Source organism: Lampetra planeri, chromosome 28 (assembly GCF_965212315.1).
Source record: "Lampetra planeri chromosome 28, kcLamPlan1.2.h2, whole genome shotgun sequence".
Classification (NCBI taxonomy): domain Eukaryota; kingdom Metazoa; phylum Chordata; class Hyperoartia; order Petromyzontiformes; family Petromyzontidae; genus Lampetra; species Lampetra planeri.
Window position 1 is genome coordinate 3,009,509 of NC_136134.1, and position 20,937 is coordinate 3,030,445.

Below are 20,937 nucleotides of genomic sequence, written 5' to 3' on the forward strand. Positions count from 1 at the left end.
TGTTGCGGCTGTTGAAATCGTTTCACTACTAGAAGTTGTTGCTTCTGAGGTAATGGTGGATGTGGAAATCGTTGGAGTGTCTGCAGTAGATGTTGTCGAAGAAAACGGCGCTGTTGGTGATGTTATTGATGTTGTCGACAACGAGGATGTCGCTCCTGATGTTGCCACCGTTAGGTTACTGGAAGTTGTTGCAGTCGCTGATGTAAATGGTGTTGTTGACAATGGGGAAGTTGCTGCTGCTGTTGAGACAGTTTCAGTGCTTGAAGTTGTCGATTCTGAGGTAATGGTGGATGGTGAAATAGTTGTGGTGCCTAACATAGGTGTTGTGGAAGAAAACGTTGTCGTCGGAGATGTGACTGGTGTTGTTGACAATGGAGACGTTGTTGCTGCTGTTGATACAGATTCAGTGCTCGAAGTTGTCGATTCTGAGGAAATGGTGGATCGAGAAATAGTTGTAGTGTCTGACATAGGTGTTGCCGAAGAAAACAGTGATGTTGGTGATATGAATGATGTTGTTGAGAATGGAGAAGTTGTTGCTGCTGTTGAGACAGATTCAGTGCTTGAGGTTGTCGATTCTGAGGCAATTGTGGATGCGGAAATAGTTGCAGTGTCTGCCATAGGTGTTGTGGAAGAAAACGTTGTCGTCGGAGATGTGAAAGGTATTGTTGACAATGGAGACGTTGTTGCTGCTGTTGAGACAGATTCAGTGCTTGAAGTTGTCAATTCTAAGGGAATGGTAGATGGAGAATTAGTTGTAGCGTCCGACATAGGTGTTGTGGAAGCAATCGTTGTACTAGGAGATGTGAATAGTGTCGTTGACAATGGAGACGTTTTTGCTGCTGTTGAGACAGATTCTGTGCTTGAAGTTGTCGATTCTGAGGTAATGGTGGATGGAGAATTAGTTGTAGTGTCGGAAATAGGTGTTGTCAAAGAAATCGGTGATGTTGGTGATGTGAATGATGTTGTTGACAATGGAGAAGTTGCACCTGATGTTGACATCGTTTCTATATTGGAAGTTCTTGCAGTCGCTGATGTGAAAGGTGTTGTTGACAATGGAGATGTTGCGGCTGTTGAAATCGTTTCACTACTTGAAGTTGTTGCTTCTGAGGTAATGGTGGATGTGGAAATCGTTGGAGTGTCTGCAGTAGATGTTGTCGAAGAAAACGGCGCTGTTGGTGATGTTATTGATGTTGTCGACAACGAGGATGTCGCTCCTGATGTTGCCACCGTTAGGTTACTGGAAGTTGTTGCAGTCGCTGATGTAAATGGTGTTGTTGACAATGGGGAAGTTGCTGCTGCTGTTGAGACAGTTTCAGTGCTTGAAGTTGTCGATTCTGAGGTAATGGTGGATGGTGAAATAGTTGTGGTGCCTAACATAGGTGTTGTGGAAGAAAACGTTGTCGTCGGAGATGTGACTGGTGTTGTTGACAATGGAGACGTTGTTGCTGCTGTTGATACAGATTCAGTGCTCGAAGTTGTCGATTCTGAGGAAATGGTGGATCGAGAAATAGTTGTAGTGTCTGACATAGGTGTTGCCGAAGAAAACAGTGATGTTGGTGATATGAATGATGTTGTTGAGAATGGAGAAGTTGTTGCTGCTGTTGAGACAGATTCAGTGCTTGAGGTTGTCGATTCTGAGGCAATTGTGGATGCGGAAATAGTTGCAGTGTCTGCCATAGGTGTTGTGGAAGAAAACGTTGTCGTCGGAGATGTGAAAGGTATTGTTGACAATGGAGACGTTGTTGCTGCTGTTGAGACAGATTCAGTGCTTGAAGTTGTCAATTCTAAGGGAATGGTAGATGGAGAATTAGTTGTAGCGTCCGACATAGGTGTTGTGGAAGCAATCGTTGTACTAGGAGATGTGAATAGTGTCGTTGACAATGGAGACGTTTTTGCTGCTGTTGAGACAGATTCTGTGCTTGAAGTTGTCGATTCTGAGGTAATGGTGGATGGAGAATTAGTTGTAGTGTCGGAAATAGGTGTTGTCAAAGAAATCGGTGATGTTGGTGTAGTGAATGATGTTGTTGACAATGGAGAAGTTGCACCTGATGTTGAAATCGTTTCTATATTGGAAGTTCTTGCAGTCGCTGATGTGAAAGGTGTTGTTGACAATGGAGATGTTGCGGCTGTTGAAATCGTGTCAGTACTTGAAGTTGTTGCTTCTGAGGTAATGGTGGATGTGGAAATCGTTGGAGTGTCTGCAGTAGATGTTGTCGAAGAAAACGGCGCTGTTGGTGATGTTATTGATGTTGTCGACAACGAGGATGTCGCTCCTGATGTTGCCACCGTTAGGATACTGGAAGTTGTTGCAGTCGCTGATGTAAATGGTGTTGTTGACAATGGGGAAGTTGCTGCTGCTGTTGAGACAGTTTCAGTGCTTGAAGTTGTCGATTCTGAGGTAATGGTGGATGGTGAAATAGTTGTGGTGCCTAACATAGGTGTTGTGGAAGAAAACGTTGTCGTCGGAGATGTGACTGGTGTTGTTGACAATGGAGACGTTGTTGCTGCTGTTGATACAGATTCAATGCTCGAAGTTGTCGATTCTGAGGTAATGGTGGATGGAGAAATAGTTGCAGTGTCTGCTGTCGGTTTTGTCGAAGAAAACGGTGATGTTGGTGATGTAGATGATGCTGTCGACAATTGAGATGTCGCTCCTGATGTTGCAACCGTTAGTATACTGGAAGTTGTTGCAGTCGCTGATGTAAATGGTGTTGTTGACAATGGGGAAGTTGCTGCTGCTGTTGAGACAATTTCAGTGCTTGAAGTTGTCGAGTCTGAGAAAATGGTGGATGGAGAAATAGTTATAGTTTCTGACATAGGTGTTGCCGAAGAAAACAGTGATGTTGGTGATGTGAATGATGTTGTTGAAAATGGAGACGTTGTTGCTGCTGTTGAAACAGATTCAGTGCTTGAAGTTATCGATTCTGAGGTAATGGTGGATGGAGAAATAGTTGCAGTGTCTGCCGTAGGTGTTGTCGAGGAAAACGGTGATGTTGGTGATGTGGATGATGCTGTCGACAATGGAGATGTCGCTCCTGATGTTGCAATCGTTAGTATGCTGGAAGTTGTTGCAGTCGCTGATGTAAATGGTGTTGTTGACAATGGGGAAGTTGCTGCTGCTATTGAGACAATTTCAGTGCTTGAAGTTGTCGATTCTGAGGTAATGGTGGATGAAAAAATAGTTGTAGTGTCTGAAATAGCTGTTGTCGAAGAAATCGGTGATGTTGGTGATGTGAATAATGTTGTTAACAATGGAGAAGTTGCACTTGATGTTGACATAGTTTCTATATTGGAAGTTCTTGCAGTCGCTGATGTGAAAGGTGTTGTTGACAATGGAGATGTTGCGGCTGTTGAAATCGTGTTAGTACTTGAAGTTGTTGCTTCTGAGGTAATGGTGGATGTGGAAATCGTTGCAGTGTCTGCCGTTGGTGTTGTCGAATAAAACGGTGCTGTTGGTGATGTTATTGATGTTGTCGACAATGGAGATGTCGCTCCTGATGTTGCAACCGTTAGTATACTGGAAGTTGTTGCAGTCGCTGATGTAAATGGTGTTGTTGACAATGGATACGATGTTGCTGCAGTTGAGACAGATCCAGTGCTCGAAGTTGTCGATTCTGAGATAATGGTGGATGGAGAAATAGTTGTAGTGTCTGAAATTGTTATTGTGAAAGAAATCGGTGATGTTGGTGATGTGAATGATGTTGTTGACAATGAAGATGTCGCTCCTGATGTTGCCACTGTTATTAGACTGGAAGTTGTTGCAGTTACTGATGTAAATTGTATTGTTGACAATGGAGAACTTGTCGCTGCTGTTGAGACAGATTCAGTGTTCAAAGTTGACGATTCTGAGGTCATGATGGATGGAGAAATAGTTGTAGTGTCTGACATAGGTGTTGTGGAAGAAAACGTTGTCGTCGAAGATGTGAATGGTGTTGTTGACAATGCAGACGTTGTTGCTACTGTTGAGACAGATTCAGTGTTCAAAGTTGTCGATTCTGAGGTCATGGTGGATGGAGAAATAGTTGTAGTATCTGACGTTGGTGTTGTGGAAGAAAACGTTGTAGTCGGAGATGTGAATGGTGTTGTTGACAATAGAGACGTTGTTACTGCTGTTGAGACAGATTCAGTGCTCAAAGTTGTCAATTCTGAGGCAATGGTGAATGGAGAAATAGTTGTGATGACTGACATAGGTGTTGTGGAAGAAAAAGTTGTAGTCGGAGATGTGAATGGTGTTGTTGACAATATAGGTGTTGATGCTGCTGTTGAGACAGATTCAGTGCTTGAAGTTGTCGATTCTGAGGAAATGGTGGATGAAAAAATTGTTGTAGCGTCTGAAATAGCTGTTGTCGAAGAAATCGGTGATATTGGTGATGTGAATAATGTTGTTGACAATGGAGAAGTTGCACCTGATGTTGACATCGTTTCTATATTGGAAGTTCTTGCAGTCGCTGATGTGAAACGTGTTGTTGACAATGGAGAACTTGCTGCTGCTGTTGAGACAGTTTCAGTGTTTGAAGTTGTCGATTCTGAAGTAATGATGGATGGAGAAATAGTTGTAGTGTCTGCTGTAGGTGTTGTCGAAGAAAACGTTGATATTGGTGATGTGGATGATGTTGTCGATAATGGAGAAGTTGCACCTGATGTTGACATCGTTTCTATATTGGAAGTTGTTGCAGTCGCTGATGTAAATGGTGTTGTTGACAATGCAGACGTTGTTGCTGCTGTTGAGACAGATTCAGTGCTTGAAGTTGTCGATTCTGAACTAATGGTGGATGGAGAAATAGTTGTAGTGTCTGAAATAGCTGTTGTCGAAGAAAACGGTGATGTTGGTGATGTGAATAATGTTGTTGACAATGGAGAACTTGCACCTGATGTTGACATCGTTTCTATATTGGAAGTTGTTGCATTCGCTGATGTAAGTGGTTTTGTTGACAATGGAGAACTTGCTGCTGCTGTTGAGACAGTTTCAGTGCTTGAAGTTATCGATTCTGAGGTAATGGTGGATGGATAAATAGTTGTAGTGTCTGACATAGGTGTTGTGGAAGAAAACGTTGTCGTCGGAGATGTGAAAGGTATTGTTGATAATGGAGACGTTGTTGCTGCTGTTGAGACAGATTCTGTGCTTGAAGTTGTCGATTCTGAGGTAATGGTGGATGGAGAATTAGTTGTAGTGTCGGAAATAGGTGTTGTCAAAGAAATCGGTGATGTTGGTGATGTGAATGATGTTGTTGACAATGGAGAAGTTGCACCTGATGTTGACATCGTTTCTATATTGGAAGTTCTTGCAGTCGCTGATGTGAAAGGTGTTGTTGACAATGGAGATGTTGCGGCTGTTGAAATCGTTTCAGTACTTGAAGTTGTTGCTTCTGAGGTAATGGTGGATGTGGAAATCGTTGGAGTGTCTGCAGTAGATGTTGTCGAAGAAAACGGCGCTGTTGGTGATGTTATTGATGTTGTCGACAACGAGAATGTCGCTCCTGATGTTGCCACCGTGAGGATACTGGAAGTTGTTGCAGTCGCTGATGTAAATGGTGTTGTTGACAATGGGGAAGTTGCTGCTGCTGTTGAGACAGTTTCAGTGCTTGAAGTTGTCGATTCTGAGGTAATGGTGGATGGTGAAATAGTTGTGGTGCCTAACATAGGTGTTGTGGAAGAAAACGTTGTCGTCGGAGATGTGACTGGTGTTGTTGACAATGGAGACGTTGTTGCTGCTGTTGATACAGATTCAGTGCTCGAAGTTGTCGATTCTGAGGAAATGGTGGATCGAGAAATAGTTGTAGTGTCTGACATAGGTGTTGCCGAAGAAAACAGTGATGTTGGTGATATGAATGATGTTGTTGAGAATGGAGAAGTTGTTGCTGCTGTTGAGACAGATTCAGTGCTTGAGGTTGTCGATTCTGAGGCAATTGTGGATGCGGAAATAGTTGCAGTGTCTGCCATAGGTGTTGTGGAAGAAAACGTTGTCGTCGGAGATGTGAAAGGTATTGTTGACAATGGAGACGTTGTTGCTGCTGTTGAGACAGATTCAGTGCTTGAAGTTGTCAATTCTAAGGGAATGGTAGATGGAGAATTAGTTGTAGCGTCCGACATAGGTGTTGTGGAAGCAATCGTTGTACTAGGAGATGTGAATAGTGTCGTTGACAATGGAGACGTTTTTGCTGCTGTTGAGACAGATTCTGTGCTTGAAGTTGTCGATTCTGAGGTAATGGTGGATGGAGAATTAGTTGTAGTGTCGGAAATAGGTGTTGTCAAAGAAATTGGTGATGTTGGTGTAGTGAATGATGTTGTTGACAATGGAGAAGTTGCACCTGATGTTGAAATCGTTTCTATATTGGAAGTTCTTGCAGTCGCTGATGTGAAAGGTGTTGTTGACAATGGAGATGTTGCGGCTGTTGAAATCGTTTCAGTACTTGAAGTTGTTGCTTCTGAGGTAATGGTGGATGTGGAAATCGTTGGAGTGTCTGCAGTAGATGTTGTCGAAGAAAACGGCGCTGTTGGTGATGTTATTGATGTTGTCGACAACGAGGATGTCGCTCCTGATGTTGCCACCGTTAGGATACTGGAAGTTGTTGCAGTAGCTGATGTAAATGGTGTTGTTGACAATGGGGAAGTTGCTGCTGCTGTTGAGACAGTTTCAGTGCTTGAAGTTGTCGATTCTGAGGTAATGGTGGATGGTGAAATAGTTGTGGTGCCTAACATAGGTGTTGTGGAAGAAAACGTTGTCGTCGGAGATGTGACTGGTGTTGTTGACAATGGAGACGTTGTTGCTGCTGTTGATACAGATTCAATGCTCGAAGTTGTCGATTCTGAGGTAATGGTGGATGGAGAAATAGTTGCAGTGTCTGCTGTCGGTTTTGTCGAAGAAAACGGTGATGTTGGTGATGTAGATGATGCTGTCGACAATTGAGATGTCGCTCCTGATGTTGCAACCGTTAGTATACTGGAAGTTGTTGCAGTCGCTGATGTAAATGGTGTTGTTGACAATGGGGAAGTTGCTGCTGCTGTTGAGACAATTTCAGTGCTTGAAGTTGTCGAGTCTGAGAAAATGGTGGATGGAGAAATAGTTGTAGTTTCTGACATAGGTGTTGCCGAAGAAAACAGTGATGTTGGTGATGTGAATGATGTTGTTGAAAATGGAGACGTTGTTGCTGCTGTTGAAACAGATTCAGTGCTTGAAGTTGTCGATTCTGAGGTAATGGTGGATGGAGAAATAGTTGCAGTGTCTGCTGTAGGTGTTGTCGACGAAAACGGTGATGTTGGTGATGTGGATGATGCTGTCGACAATGGAGATGTCGCTCCTGATGTTGCAACCGTTAGTATACTGGAAGTTGTTGCAGTCGCTGATGTAAATGGTGTTGTTGACAATGGGGAAGATGCTGCTGCTATTGAGACAATTTCAGTGCTTGAAGTTGTCGATTCTGAGGTAATGATGGATGGTGAAATGGTTGTGGTGTCTGACAGAGGTGTTGTTGAAGAAAACGTTGTAGTCGGAGATGTGAATGATGTTGCTAACAATGGAGACGTTGTTGCTGCTGTTGAGACAGATTCAGTGCCTGAAGTTGTCGATTCTGAGAGAATGATGGATGGAGAAATAGTTGTAGTGTCTGAAATAGGTGTTGTGGAAGAAAACGGTGATGTTGGTGATGTGAATGATGTTGTTGACAATGGAGAATATGCACCTGATGTTGAAATCGTTTCTATATTTGAAGTTCTTGCAGTCGTTGATGTGAAAGGTGTTGTTGACAATGGAGATGTTGCGGCTGTTGAAACTGTTTCAGTACTTGAAGTTGTTGCTTCTGAGGTAACGGTGGATGTGGAAATCGTTGCAGTGTCTGCCGTAGGTGTTGTCGAAGACAACGGTGATGTTGGTGATGTGGATGATGCTGTCGACAATGGAGACGTTGTTGCTGCTGTTGAGACAGATTCAGTGCTCGAAGTTGTCGATTCTGAGGTAATGGTGGATGGAGAAATAGTTGCAGTGTCTGCTGTAGGTGTTGTCGAAGAAAATGGTGATGTTGGTGATGTGGATGATGCTGTCGACAATGGAGATGTCGCTCCTGATGTTGCAACCGTTAGTATACTGGAAGTTGTTGCAGTCGCTGATGTAAATGGTGTTGTTGACAATGGGGAAGTTGCTGCTGCTGTTGAGACAGATTCAGTGCTTGAAGTTGTCGAGTCTGTGGTAATGGTGGATGGGGAAACAGTTGTAGTATGTGACATAGGTGTTGTCGAAGAAAACAGTGATGTTGGTGATGTGAATGATGTTGTTGAAAATGGAGACGTTGTTGCTGCTGTTGAGACAGATTCGCTGCTTGAAGTTGTCGATTCTGAGGTAATGGTGGATGGAGAAATAGATGTGGTGTCTGGCATAGTTGTTGTTGAAGAAAACGTTGTAGTCGGAGATGTGAATGATGTTGCTGACAATGGAGACGTTGTTGTTGCTGTTGAGACAGATTCAGTGCTTGAAGTTGTCGATTCTGAGGAAATGGTGGATGGAGAAATAGTTGTAGTGTCTAAAATAGGTGTTGTGGAAGAAAACGGTGATGTTGGTGATGTCAATGATGTTGTTGACAATGGAGAATATGCACCTGATGTTGATATCGTTTCTATATTTGAAGTTCTTGCAGTCGTTGATGTGAAAGGTGTTGTTGACAATGGAGATGTTGCGGCTGTTGAAACTGTTTCTGTACTTGAAGTTGTTGCTTCTGAGGAAACGGTGGATGTGGAAATCGTTGCAGTGTCTGCCGTAGGCGTTGTCGAAGAAAACGGTGATGTTGATGATGTGGATGATGCTGTCAACAATGGAGATGTCGCTCCTGATGTTGCAACCGTTAGTATACTGGAAGTTGTTGCAGTCGCTGATGTAAATGGTGTTGTTGACAACGGGGAAGTTGCTGCTGCTGTTGAGACAGATTCAGTGCTTGAAGTTGTCGACTCTGAGGTAATAGTGGATTGAGAAATAGTTGCAATGTCTGCTGTAGGTGTTGTCGAAGAAAACGGTGATGTTGGTGATGTGGATGATGTTGTTGAAAATGGAGACGTTGTTGCTGCTGTTGAGACAGATTCAGTGCTCGAAGTTGTCGATTCTGAGGTAATGGTGGATGGTGAAATGGTTGTGGTGTCTGACATAGGTGTTGTTGAAGAAAACGTTGTCGTCGGAGAAGTGAATGATGTTGCTGACAATGGAGACGTTGTTGCTGCTGTTGAGACAAATTCAGTGCTTGAAGTTGTCGATTCTGAGGGAATGATGGATGGAGAAATAGTTGTAGTGTCTGAAATAGGTGTTGTGGAAGAAAACGGTGATGTTGGTGATGTCAATGATGTTGTTGACAATGGAGAATATGCACGCGATGTTGAAATCGTTTCTATATTTGAAGGTCTTGCAGTCGTTGATGTGAAAGGTGTTGTTGACAATGGAGATGTTGCGGCTGTTGAAACTGTTTCAGTACTTGAAGTTGTTGCTTCTGAGGTAACGGTGGATGTGGAAATCGTTGCAGTGTCTGCCGTAGGTGTTGTCGAAGACAACGGTGATGTTGGAGATGTGGATGATGCTGTCGACAATGGAGACGTTGTTGCTGCTGTTGAGACAGATTCAGTGCTCGAAGTTGTCGATTCTGAGGTAATGGTGGATGGAGAAATAGTTGCCGTTTCTGACATAGGTGTTGCCGAAGAAAACAGTGATGTTGGTGATGTGAATGATGTTGTTGAAAATGGAGACGTTGTTGCTGTTGTTGAAACAGATTCAGTGCTTGAAGTTGTCGATTCTGAGGTAATGGTGGATGGAGAAATAGTTGCAGTGTCTGCTGTAGGTGTTGTCGACGAAAACGGTGATGTTGGTGATGTGGATGATGCTGTCGACAATGGAGATGTCGCTCCTGATGTTGCAACCGTTAGTATACTGGAAGTTGTTACAGTCGCTGATGTAAATGGTGTTGTTGACAATGGGGAAGTTGCTGCTGCTATTGAGACAATTTCAGTGCTTGAAGTTGTCGATTCTGAGGTAATGATGGATGGTGAAATGGTTGTGGTGTCTGACAGAGGTGTTGTTGAAGAAAACGTTGTAGTCGGAGATGTGAATGATGTTGCTAACAATGGAGACGTTGTTGCTGCTGTTGAGACAGATTCAGTGCTTGAAGTTGTCGATTCTGAGGGAATGATGGATGGAGAAATAGTTGTAGTGTCTGAAATAGGTGTTGTGGAAGAAAACGGTGATGTTGGTGATGTCAATGATGTTGTTGACAATGGAGAATATGCACCTGATGTTGAAATCGTTTCTATATTTGAAGTTCTTGCAGTCGTTGATGTGAAAGGTGTTGTTGACAATGGAGATGTTGCGGCTGTTGAAACTGTTTCAGTACTTGAAGTTGTTGCTTCTGAGGTAACGGTGGATGTGGAAATCGTTGCAGTGTCTGCCGTAGGTGTTGTCGAAGACAACGGTGATGTTGGTGATGTGGATGATGCTGTCGACAATGGAGACGTTGTTGCTGCTGTTGAGACAGATTCAGTGCTCGAAGTTGTCGATTCTGAGGTAATGGTGGATGGAACAATAGTTGCAGTGTCTGCTGTAGGTATTGTCGACGAAAACGGTGATGTTGATGATGTGGATGATGCTGTCGACAATGGAGATGTCGCTCTTGATGTTGCAACCGTTAGTATACTGGAAGTTGTTGCAGTCGCTGATATAAATGGTGTTGTTGACAATGGGGAAGTTGCTGCTGGTGATGTGAATGATGTTGTTGAGAATAGAGAAGTTGTTGCTGCTGTTGAGACAGTTTCAGTGCTTGAAGTTGTCGATTCTGAGGTAATGGTGGATGGTGAAATGGTTGTGGTGTCTGACATAGGTGTTGTTGAAGAAAACGTTGTCGTCGGAGAAGTGAATGATGTTGCTGACAATGGAGACGTTGTTGCTGCTGTTGAGACAAATTCAGTGCTTGAAGTTGTCGATTCTGAGGGAATGATGGATGGAGAAATAGTTGTAGTGTCTGAAATAGGTGTTGTGGAAGAAAACGGTGATGTTGGTGATGTCAATGATGTTGTTGACAATGGAGAATATGCACGCGATGTTGAAATCGTTTCTATATTTGAAGGTCTTGCAGTCGTTGATGTGAAAGGTGTTGTTGACAATGGAGATGTTGCGGCTGTTGAAACTGTTTCAGTACTTGAAGTTGTTGCTTCTGAGGTAACGGTGGATGTGGAAATCGTTGCAGTGTCTGCCGTAGGTGTTGTCGAAGACAACGGTGATGTTGGAGATGTGGATGATGCTGTCGACAATGGAGACGTTGTTGCTGCTGTTGAGACAGATTCAGTGCTCGAAGTTGTCGATTCTGAGGTAATGGTGGATGGAGAAATAGTTGTAGTTTCTGACATAGGTGTTGCCGAAGAAAACAGTGATGTTGGTGATGTGAATGATGTTGTTGAAAATGGAGACGTTGTTGCTGCTGTTGAAACAGATTCAGTGCTTGAAGTTGTCGATTCTGAGGTAATGGTGGATGGAGAAATAGTTGCAGTGTCTGCTGTAGGTGTTGTCGACGAAAACGGTGATGTTGGTGATGTGGATGATGCTGTCGACAATGGAGATGTCGCTCCTGATGTTGCAACCGTTAGTATACTGGAAGTTGTTACAGTCGCTGATGTAAATGGTGTTGTTGACAATGGGGAAGTTGCTGCTGCTATTGAGACAATTTCAGTGCTTGAAGTTGTCGATTCTGAGGTAATGATGGATGGTGAAATGGTTGTGGTGTCTGACAGAGGTGTTGTTGAAGAAAACGTTGTAGTCGGAGATGTGAATGATGTTGCTAACAATGGAGACGTTGTTGCTGCTGTTGAGACAGATTCAGTGCTTGAAGTTGTCGATTCTGAGGGAATGATGGATGGAGAAATAGTTGTAGTGTCTGAAATAGGTGTTGTGGAAGAAAACGGTGATGTTGGTGATGTCAATGATGTTTTTGACAATGGAGAATATGCACCTGATGTTGAAATCGTTTCTATATTTGAAGTTCTTGCAGTCGTTGATGTGAAAGGTGTTGTTGACAATGGAGATGTTGCGGCTGTTGAAACTGTTTCAGTACTTGAAGTTGTTGCTTCTGAGGTAACGGTGGATGTGGAAATCGTTGCAGTGTCTGCCGTAGGTGTTGTCGAAGACAACGGTGATGTTGGTGATGTGGATGATGCTGTCGACAATGGAGACGTTGTTGCTGCTGTTGAGACAGATTCAGTGCTCGAAGTTGTCGATTCTGAGGTAATGGTGGATGGAGAAATAGTTGCAGTGTCTGCTGTAGGTGTTGTCGAAGAAAACGGTGATGTTGGTGATGTGGATGATGCTGTCGACAATGGAGATGTCGCTCCTGATGTTGCAACCGTTAGTATACTGGAAGTTGTTGCAGTCGCTGATGTAAATGGTGTTGTTGACAATGGGGAAGTTGCGGCTGCTGTTGAGACAGATTCAGTGCTTGAAGTTGTCGAGTCTGTGGTAATGGTGGATGGGGAAACAGTTGTAGTATGTGACATAGGTGTTGTCGAAGAAAACAGTGATGTTGGTGATGTGAATGATGTTGTTGAAAATGGAGACGTTGTTGCTGCTGTTGAGACAGATTCGCTGCTTGAAGTTGTCGATTCTGAGGTAATGGTGGATGGAGAAATAGATGTGGTGTCTGGCATAGTTGTTGTTGAAGAAAACGTTGTAGTCGGAGATGTGAATGATGTTGCTGACAATGGAGACGTTGTTGTTGCTGTTGAGACAGATTCAGTGCTTGAAGTTGTCGATTCTGAGGGAATGGTGGATGGAGAAATAGTTGTAGTGTCTGAAATAGGTGTTGTGGAAGAAAACGGTGATGTTGGTGATGTCAATGATGTTGTTGACAATGGAGAATATGCACCTGATGTTGATATCGTTTCTATATTTGAAGTTCTTGCAGTCGTTGATGTGAAAGGTGTTGTTGACAATGGAGATGTTGCGGCTGTTGAAACTGTTTCTGTACTTGAAGTTGCTGCTTCTGAGGAAACGGTGGATGTGGAAATCGTTGCAGTGTCTGCCGTAGGCGTTGTCGAAGAAAACGGTGATGTTGATGATGTGGATGATGCTGTCAACAATGGAGATGTCGCTCCTGATGTTGCAACCGTTAGTATACTGGAAGTTGTTGCAGTCGCTGATGTAAATGGTGTTGTTGACAACGGGGAAGTTGCTGCTGCTGTTGAGACAGATTCAGTGCTTGAAGTTGTCGACTCTGAGGTAATAGTGGATGGAGAAATAGTTGCAATGTCTGCTGTAGGTGTTGTCGAAGAAAACGGTGATGTTGGTGATGTGGATGATGTTGTTGAAAATGGAGACGTTGTTGCTGCTGTTGAGACAGATTCAGTGCTCGAAGTTGTCGATTCTGAGGTAATGGTGGATGGAACAATAGTTGCAGTGTCTGCTGTAGGTATTGTCGACGAAAACGGTGATGTTGATGATGTGGATGATGCTGTCGACAATGGAGATGTCGCTCTTGATGTTGCAACCGTTAGTATACTGGAAGTTGTTGCAGTCGCTGATGTAAATGGTGTTGTTGACAATGGGTAAGTTGCTGCTGCTGTTGAGACAGTTTCAGTGCTCGAAGTTGTCGATTCTGTGGTAATGGTGGATGGGGAAACAGTTGTAGTATCTGACATAGGTGTTGTCGAAGAAAACAGTGATGTTGGTGATGTGAATGATGTTGTTGGAAATGGAGACGTTGTTGCTGCTGTTGAGACAGATTCAGTGCTCGAAGTTGTCGATTCTGAGGTAATGATGGATGGAGAAATAGTTGCAGTGTCTGCTGTAGGTGTTGTCGACGAAAACGGTGATGTTGGTGATGTGGATGATGCTGTCGACAATGGAGATGTCGCTCCTGATGTTGCAACCGTTAGTATACTGGAAGTTGTTGCAGTCGCTGATGTAAATGGTGTTGTTGACAATGGGTAAGTTGCTGCTGCTGTTGAGACAGTTTCAGTGCTCGAAGTTGTCGATTCTGTGGTAATGGTGGATGGGGAAACAGTTGTAGTATCTGACATAGGTGTTGTCGAAGAAAACAGTGATGTTGGTGATGTGAATGATGTTGTTGAAAATGGAGACGTTGTTGCTGCTGTTGAGACAGATTCGGTGCTTGAAGTTGTCGATTCTGAGGTAATGATGGATGGTGAAATAGTTGTAGTGTCTGACATAGGTGTTGTGGAAAAAAACGTTGTAGTCCGAGATGTGAATGGTGTTGACAATGGAGATGTTGTTGCTGCTGTTGAGACAGATTCAGTGCTTGAAGTTGTCGATTCTGAGAAAATGGTGGATGGAGAAATAGTTGCAGTGTCTGCTGTAGGTGTTGTCGAAGAAAACGGTGATGTTGGTGATGTGGATGATGTTGTTGAAAATGGAGACGTTGTTGCTGCTGTTGAGACAGATTCAGTGCTCGAAGTTGTCGATTCTGAGGTAATGGTGGATGGAGAAATAGTTGCAGTGTCTGCTGTAGGTGTTGTCGAAGAAAACGGTGATGTTGGTGATGTGGATGATTCTGTCGACAATGGAGATGTCGCTCCTGTTGTTGCGACCGTTAGTATCCTGGAAGTTGTTGCAGTCGCTGATGTAAATGGTGTTGTTGACAATGGGGAAGTTGCTGCTGCTGTTGAGACAGATTCAGTGCTTGAAGTTGTCGATTCTGAGGTAATGGTGGATGGAGAAATAGTTGTGGTGTCTGACAGAGGTGTTGTTGAAGAAAACGGTGATGTTGGTGATGCCAATGATGTTGTTGACAATGGAGAATATGCACCTGATGTTGAAATCGTTTCTATATTTGAAGATATTGCAGTCGTTGATGTGAAAGGTGTTGTTGACAATGGAGATGTTGCGGCTGTTGAAACTGTTTCAGTACTTGAAGTTGTTGCTTCTGAGGTAACGGTGGATGTGGAAATCGTTGCAGTGTCTGCCGTAGGTGTTGTCGAAGACAACGGTGATGTTGGTGATGTGGATGATGCTGTCGACAATGGAGACGTTGTTGCTGCAGTTGAGACAGATTCAGTGCTCGAAGTTGTCGATTCTGAGGTAATGATGGATGGTGAAATAGTTGTAGTGTCTGACATAGGTGTTGTGGAAGAAAACGTTGTAGTCCGAGATGTGAATGGTGTTGACAATGGAGATGTTGTTGCTGCTGTTGAGACAGATTCAGTGCTTGAAGTTGTCGATTCTGAGGAAATGGTGGATGGAGAAATAGTTGTAGTGTCTGACATAGGTGTTGCCGAAGAAAACAGTGATGTTGGTGATGTGAATGATGTTGTTGAGAATGGAGAAGTTGTTGCTGCTGTTGAGACAGATTCAGTGCTTGAGGTTGTCGATTCTGAGGCAAGTGTGGATGCGGAAACAGTTGCAGTGTCTGCTGTAGGTGTTGTCGAAGAAAACGGTGATGTTGATGATGTGTGTGATGCTGTCGACAATGGAGATGTCGCTCCTGATGTTGCAACCGTTAGTATACTGGAAGTTGTTGCAGTCGCTGATGTAAATGGTGTTGTTGACAATGGGGAAGTTGCTGCTGCTGTTAAGACAGATTCAGTGCTTGAGGTTGTCGATTCTGAGGCAAGTGTGGATGCGGAAAAAGTTGCAGTGTCTGCTGTAGGTGTTGTCGAAGAAAACGGTGATGTTGGTGATGTGGATGATGCTGTCGACAATGGAGATGTCGCTCCTGATGTTGCGACCGTTAGTATACTGGAAGTTGTTGCAGTCGCTGATGTAAATGGTGTTGTTGACAATGGGGAAGTTGATGCTGCTGTTGAGAAAGATTCAGTGCTTGAAGTTGTCGAGTCTGAGGTAATGGTGGATGGAGAAATAGTTGCAGTGTCTGCTGTAGGTGTTGTCGAAGAAAACGGTGATGTTGGTGATGTGGATGATGTTGTTGAAAATGGAGACGTTGTTGCTGCTGTTGAGACAGATTCAGTGCTCGAAGTTGTCGATTCTGAGGTAATGGTGGATGGAGAAATAGTTGCAGTGTCTGCTGTAGGTGTTGTCGAAGAAAACGGTGATGTTGGTGATGTGGATGATTCTGTCGACAATGGAGATGTCGCTCCTGATGTTGCGACCGTTAGTATACTGGAAGTTGTTGCAGTCGCTGATGTAAATGGTGTTGTTGACAATGGGGAAGTTGCTGCTGCTGTTGAGACAGATTCAGTGCTTGAAGTTGTCGATTCTGAGGTAATGGTGGATGGAGAAATAGTTGTGGTGTCTGACAGAGGTGTTGTTGAAGAAAACGGTGATGTTGGTGATGCCAATGATGTTGTTGACAATGGAGAATATGCACCTGATGTTGAAATCGTTTCTATATTTGAAGTTATTGCAGTCGTTGATGTGAAAGGTGTTATTGACAATGGAGATGTTGCGGCTGTTGAAACTGTTTCAGTACTTGAAGTTGTTGCTTCTGAGGTAACGGTGGATGTGGAAATCTTTGCAGTGTCTGCCGTAGGTGTTGTCGAAGACAACGGTGATGTTGGTGATGTGGATGCTGCTGTCGACAATGGAGACGTTGTTGCTGCTGTTGAGACAGATTCAGTGCTCGAAGTTGTCGATTCTGAGGTAATGATGGATGGTGAAATAGTTGTAGTGTCTGACATAGGTGTTGTGGAAGAAAACGTTGTAGTCCGAAATGTGAATGGTGTTGACAATGGAGATGTTGTTGCTGCTGTTGAGACAGATTCAGTGCTTGAAGTTGTCGATTCTGAGGAAATGGTGGATGGAGAAATAGTTGTAGTGTCTGACATAGGTGTTGCCGAAGAAAACAGTGATGTTGGTGATGTGAATGATGTTGTTGAGAATGGAGAAGTTGTTGCTGCTGTTGAGACAGATTCAGTGCTTGAGGTTGTCGATTCTGAGGCAAGTGTGGATGCGGAAACAGTTGCAGTGTCTGCTGTAGGTGTTGTCGAAGAAAACGGTGATGTTGATGATGTGTATGATGCTGTCGACAATGGAGATGTCGCTCCTGATGTTGCAACCGTTAGTATACTGGAAGTTGTTGCAGTCGCTGATGTAAATGGTGTTGTTGACAATGGGGAAGTTGATGCTGCTGTTGAGACAGATTCAGTGCTTGAAGTTGTCGAGTCTGAGGTAATGGTGGATGGAGAAATAGTTGCAGTGTCTGCTGTAGGTGTTGTCGAAGAAAACGGTGATGTTGGTGATGTGGATGATGTTGTTGAAAATGGAGACGTTGTTGCTGCTGTTGAGACAGATTCAGTGCTCGAAGTTGTCGATTCTGAGGTAATGGTGGATGGAGAAATAGTTGCAGTGTCTGCTGTAGGTGTTGTCGAAGAAAACGGTGATGTTGGTGATGTGAATGATTCTGTCGACAATGGAGATGTCGCTCCTGATGTTGCGACCGTTAGTATCCTGGAAGTTGTCACAGTCGCTGATGTAAATGGTGTTGTTGACAATGGGGAAGTTGCTGCTGCTGTTGAGACAGATTCAGTGCTTGAAGTTGTCGATTCTGAGGTAATGGTGGATGGAGAAATAGTTGTGGTGTCTGACAGAGGTGTTGTTGAAGAAAACGGTGATGTTGGTGATGCCAATGATGTTGTTGACAATGGAGAATATGCACCTGATGTTGAAATCGTTTCTATATTTGAAGTTATTGCAGTCGTTGATGTGAAAGGTGTTGTTGACAATGGAGATGTTGCGGCTGTTGAAACTGTTTCAGTACTTGAAGCTGTTGCTTCTGAGGTAACGGTGGATGTGGAAATCGTTGCAGTGTCTGCCGTAGGTGTTGTCGAAGACAACGGTGATGTTGGTGATGTGGATGATGCTGTCGACAATGGAGACGTTGTTGCTGCTGTTGAGACAGATTCAGTGCTCGAAGTTGTCGATTCTGAGGTAATGGTGGATGGAGAAATAGTAGCAGTGTCTGCTGTAGGTGTTGTCGAAGAAAACGGTGATGTTGGTGATGTGGATGATGCTGTAGACAATGGAGACGTTGTTGCTGCTGTTGAGACAGATTCAGTGCTCGAAGTTGTCGATTCTGAGGTAATGGTGGATGGAGAAATAGTTGCAGTCTCTGACATAGGTGTTGTGGAAGAAAACGTTGTAGTCCGAGATGTGAATGGTGTTGACAATGGAGATGTTGTTGCTGCTGTTGAGACAGATTCAGTGCTTGAAGTTGTCGATTCTGAGGAAATGGTGGATGGAGAAATAGTTGTAGTGTCTGACATAGGTGTTGCTGAAGAAAACAGTGATGTTGGTGATGTGAATGATGTTGTTGAGAATGGAGAAGTTGTTGCTGCTGTTGAGACAGATTCAGTGCTTGAGGTTGTCGATTCTGAGGCAAGTGTGGATGCGGAAACAGTTGCAGTGTCTGCTGTAGGTGTTGTCGAAGAAAACGGTGATGTTGGTGATGTGGATGATGCTGTCGACAATGGAGATGTCGCTCCTGATGTTGCGACCGTTAGAATACTGGAAGTTGTTGCAGTCGCTGATGTAAATGGTGTTGTTGACAATGGGGAAGTTGCTGCTGCTGTTGAGACAGATTCAGTGCTTGAAGTTGTCGATTCTGAGGGAATGGTGGATGGAGAAATAGTTGTAGTGTCTGAAATAGGTGTTGTGGAAGAAAACGGTGAAGTTGGGGATGTCAATGATATTGTTGACAATGGAGAATATGCACCTGATGTTGATATCGTTTCTATATTTGAAGTTCTTGCAGTCGATGATGTGAAAGGTGTTGTTGACAATGGAGATGTTGCGGCTGTTGAAACTGTTTCAGTACTTGAAGTTGTTGCTTCTGAGGTAACGGTGGATGTGGAAATCGTTGCAGTGTCTGCCGTAGGTGTTGTCGAAGAAAACGGTGATGTTGATGATGTGTATGATGCTGTCGACAATGGAGATGTCGCTCCTGATGTTGCAACCGTTAGTATACTGGAAGTTGTTGCAGTCGCTGATGTAAATGGTGTTGTTGACAATGGGGAAGTTGCTGCTGCTGGTGAGACAGATTCAGTGCTTGAAGTTGTCGAGTCTGAGGTAATGGTGGATGGTGAAATAGTTGCAGTGCCTGCTTTAGGTGTTGTCGAAGAAAATGGTGATGTTGGTGATGTGGGTGATGTTGTTGAAAATGGAGACGTTGCTGCTGATGAGACAGATTCAGTGCTTGAAGTTGTCGTTTCTGAGGTAATGATGGATGGTGAAATAGTTGTAGTGTCTGACATAGGTGTTGTGGAAGAAAACGTTGTAGTCCGAGATGTGAATGGTGTTGACAATGGAGATGTTGTTGCTGCTGTTGAGACAGATTCAGTGCTTGAAGTTGTCGATTCTGAGAAAATGGTGGATGGAGAAATAGTTGTAGTGTCTGACATAGGTGTTGCCGAAGAAAACAGTGATGTTGGTGATGTGAATGATGTTGTTGAGAATGGAGAAGTTGTTGCTGCTGTTGAGACAGATTCAGTGCTTGAGGTTGTCGATTCTGAGGCAAGTGTGGATGCGGAAACAGTTGCAGTGTCTGCTGTAGGTGTTGTCGAAGAAAACGGTGATGTTGGTGATGTGGATGATGCTGTCGACAATGGAGATGTCGCTCCTGATGCTGCGACCGTTAGTATACTGGAAGTTGTTGCAGTCGCTGATGTAAATGGTGTTGTTGACAATGGGGAAGTTGCTGCTGCTGTTGAGACGGATTCAGTGCTTGAAGTTGTCGATTCTGAGGGAATGGTGGATGGAGAAATAGTTGCATTGTCTGCTGTAGGTGTTGTCGAAGAAAACGGTGAAGTTGGTGATGTCAATGATGTTGTTGACAATGGAGACGTTGCTGCTGTTGAGACAGATTCAGTGCTTGAAGTTGTCGTTTCTGAGGTAATGATGGATGGTGAAATAGTTGTAGTGTCTGACATAGGTGTTGTGGAAGAAAACGTTGTAGTCCGAGATGTGAATGGTGTTGACAATGGAGATGTTGTTTCTGCTGTTGAGACAGATTCAGTGCTTGAAGTTGTCGATTCTGAGGAAATGGTGGATGGAGAAATAGTTGTAGTGTCTGACATAGGTGTTGCCGAAGAAAACAGTGATGTTGGTGATGTGAATGATGTTGTTGAGAATGGAGAAGTTGTTGCTGCTGTTGAGACAGATTCAGTGCTTGAGGTTGTCAATTCTGAGGCAAGTGTGGATGCGGAAACAGTTGCAGTGTCTGCTGTAGGTGTTGTCGAAGAAAACGGTGATGTTGGTGATGTGGATGATGCTGTCGACAATGGAGATGTCGCTCCTGATGCTGCGACCGTTAGTATACTGGAAGTTGTTGCAGTCGCTGATGTAAATGGTGTTGTTGACAATAGGGAAGTTGCTGCTGCTGTTGAGACGGATTCAGTGCTTGAAGTTGTCGATTCTGAAGGAATGGTGGATGGAGAAATAGTTGCAGTGTCTGAAATAGGTGTTGTGGAAGAAAACGGTGAAGTTGGTGATGTCAATGATGTTGTTGACAATGGAGAATATGCACCTGATGTTGATATCGTTTCTATATTTGAAGTTCTTGCAGTCGTTGATGTGAAAGGTGTTGTTGACAATGGAGATGTTGCGGCTGTTGAAACTGTTTCAGTACTTGAAATTGTTGCTTCTGAGGTAACGGTGGATGTGGAAATCGTTGCAGTGTCTGCCGTAGGTGTTGTCGAAGAAAACGGTGATGTTGATGATGTGTATGATGCTGTCGACAATGGAGATGTCGCTCCTGATGTTGCAACCGTTAGTATACTGGAAGTTGTTGCAGTCGCTGATGTAAATGGTGTTGTTGACAATGGGGAAGTTGCTGCTGCTGTTGAGACAGATTCAGTGCTCGAAGTTGTCGATTCTGAGGTAATGGTGGATGGAGAAATAGTTGCAGTGTCTGCTGTCGGTGTTGTCGAAGAAAACGGTAATGTTGGTGATGTGGATGATGCTGTCGACAATGGAGACGTTGTTGCTGCTGTTGAGACAGATTCAGTGCTCGAAGTTGT

At 43.8% G+C, this 20,937-nt stretch overlaps 2 protein-coding genes across 2 annotated transcripts; both read right to left on the reverse strand.

Moving 5' to 3' along the window:
- Positions 1 to 28: 28 nt before the first annotated feature.
- Positions 29 to 9,261, reverse strand: LOC144728251 (uncharacterized). The gene is made up of 6 exons (XM_078607558.1): positions 7,978 to 9,261; positions 6,411 to 6,559; positions 5,352 to 5,477; positions 2,148 to 2,273; positions 1,089 to 1,214; positions 29 to 155 (listed from the first exon to the last, which is right to left on the reverse strand). Exons 1-6 carry the CDS (start codon positions 9,127 to 9,129, stop codon positions 29 to 31), a joined length of 1,806 nt encoding a protein of 601 aa, XP_078463684.1. The 5' UTR covers positions 9,130 to 9,261.
- A 181-nt stretch (positions 9,262 to 9,442) lies between these two features.
- LOC144728252 (uncharacterized) lies at positions 9,443 to 14,803 on the reverse strand. Its single transcript, XM_078607559.1, has 3 exons — positions 11,967 to 14,803; positions 10,436 to 11,174; positions 9,443 to 9,500 (listed from the first exon to the last, which is right to left on the reverse strand). Exons 1-3 carry the CDS (start codon positions 14,176 to 14,178, stop codon positions 9,443 to 9,445), a joined length of 3,009 nt encoding a protein of 1,002 aa, XP_078463685.1. The 5' UTR covers positions 14,179 to 14,803.
- Between the last annotated feature and the right edge of the window lie 6,134 nt (positions 14,804 to 20,937).

Bases quoted from the DNA above. Each gene is read 5' to 3' on its own strand.
- LOC144728251 (XM_078607558.1), bottom strand. From the start codon at position 9,129: ATGTCAGACACCACAACCATTTCACCATCCACCATTACCTCAGAATCG. The intron at 6,560-7,977 runs GCAACTATTTCT...AACAACTTCCAG, and splicing joins CAACACCTACAGCAGACACT to TATCCTAACGGTGGCAACAT. The intron at 5,478-6,410 runs GTACTGAAACGA...TGGCAACATCAG, and splicing joins CTCAGAAGCAACAACTTCAA to GAGCGACATTCTCGTTGTCG.
- LOC144728252 (XM_078607559.1), bottom strand. From the start codon at position 14,178: ATGTCAGACACTACAACTATTTCACCATCCATCATTACCTCAGAATCG. The intron at 11,175-11,966 runs GTGCATATTCTC...CCGTTACCTCAG, and splicing joins AGAAACGATTTCAACATCAG to AAGCAACAACTTCAAGTACT. The intron at 9,501-10,435 runs GTTGTCTTCGAC...CACCTACGGCAG, and splicing joins TCCACATCACCAACATCACC to ACACTGCAACGATTTCCACA.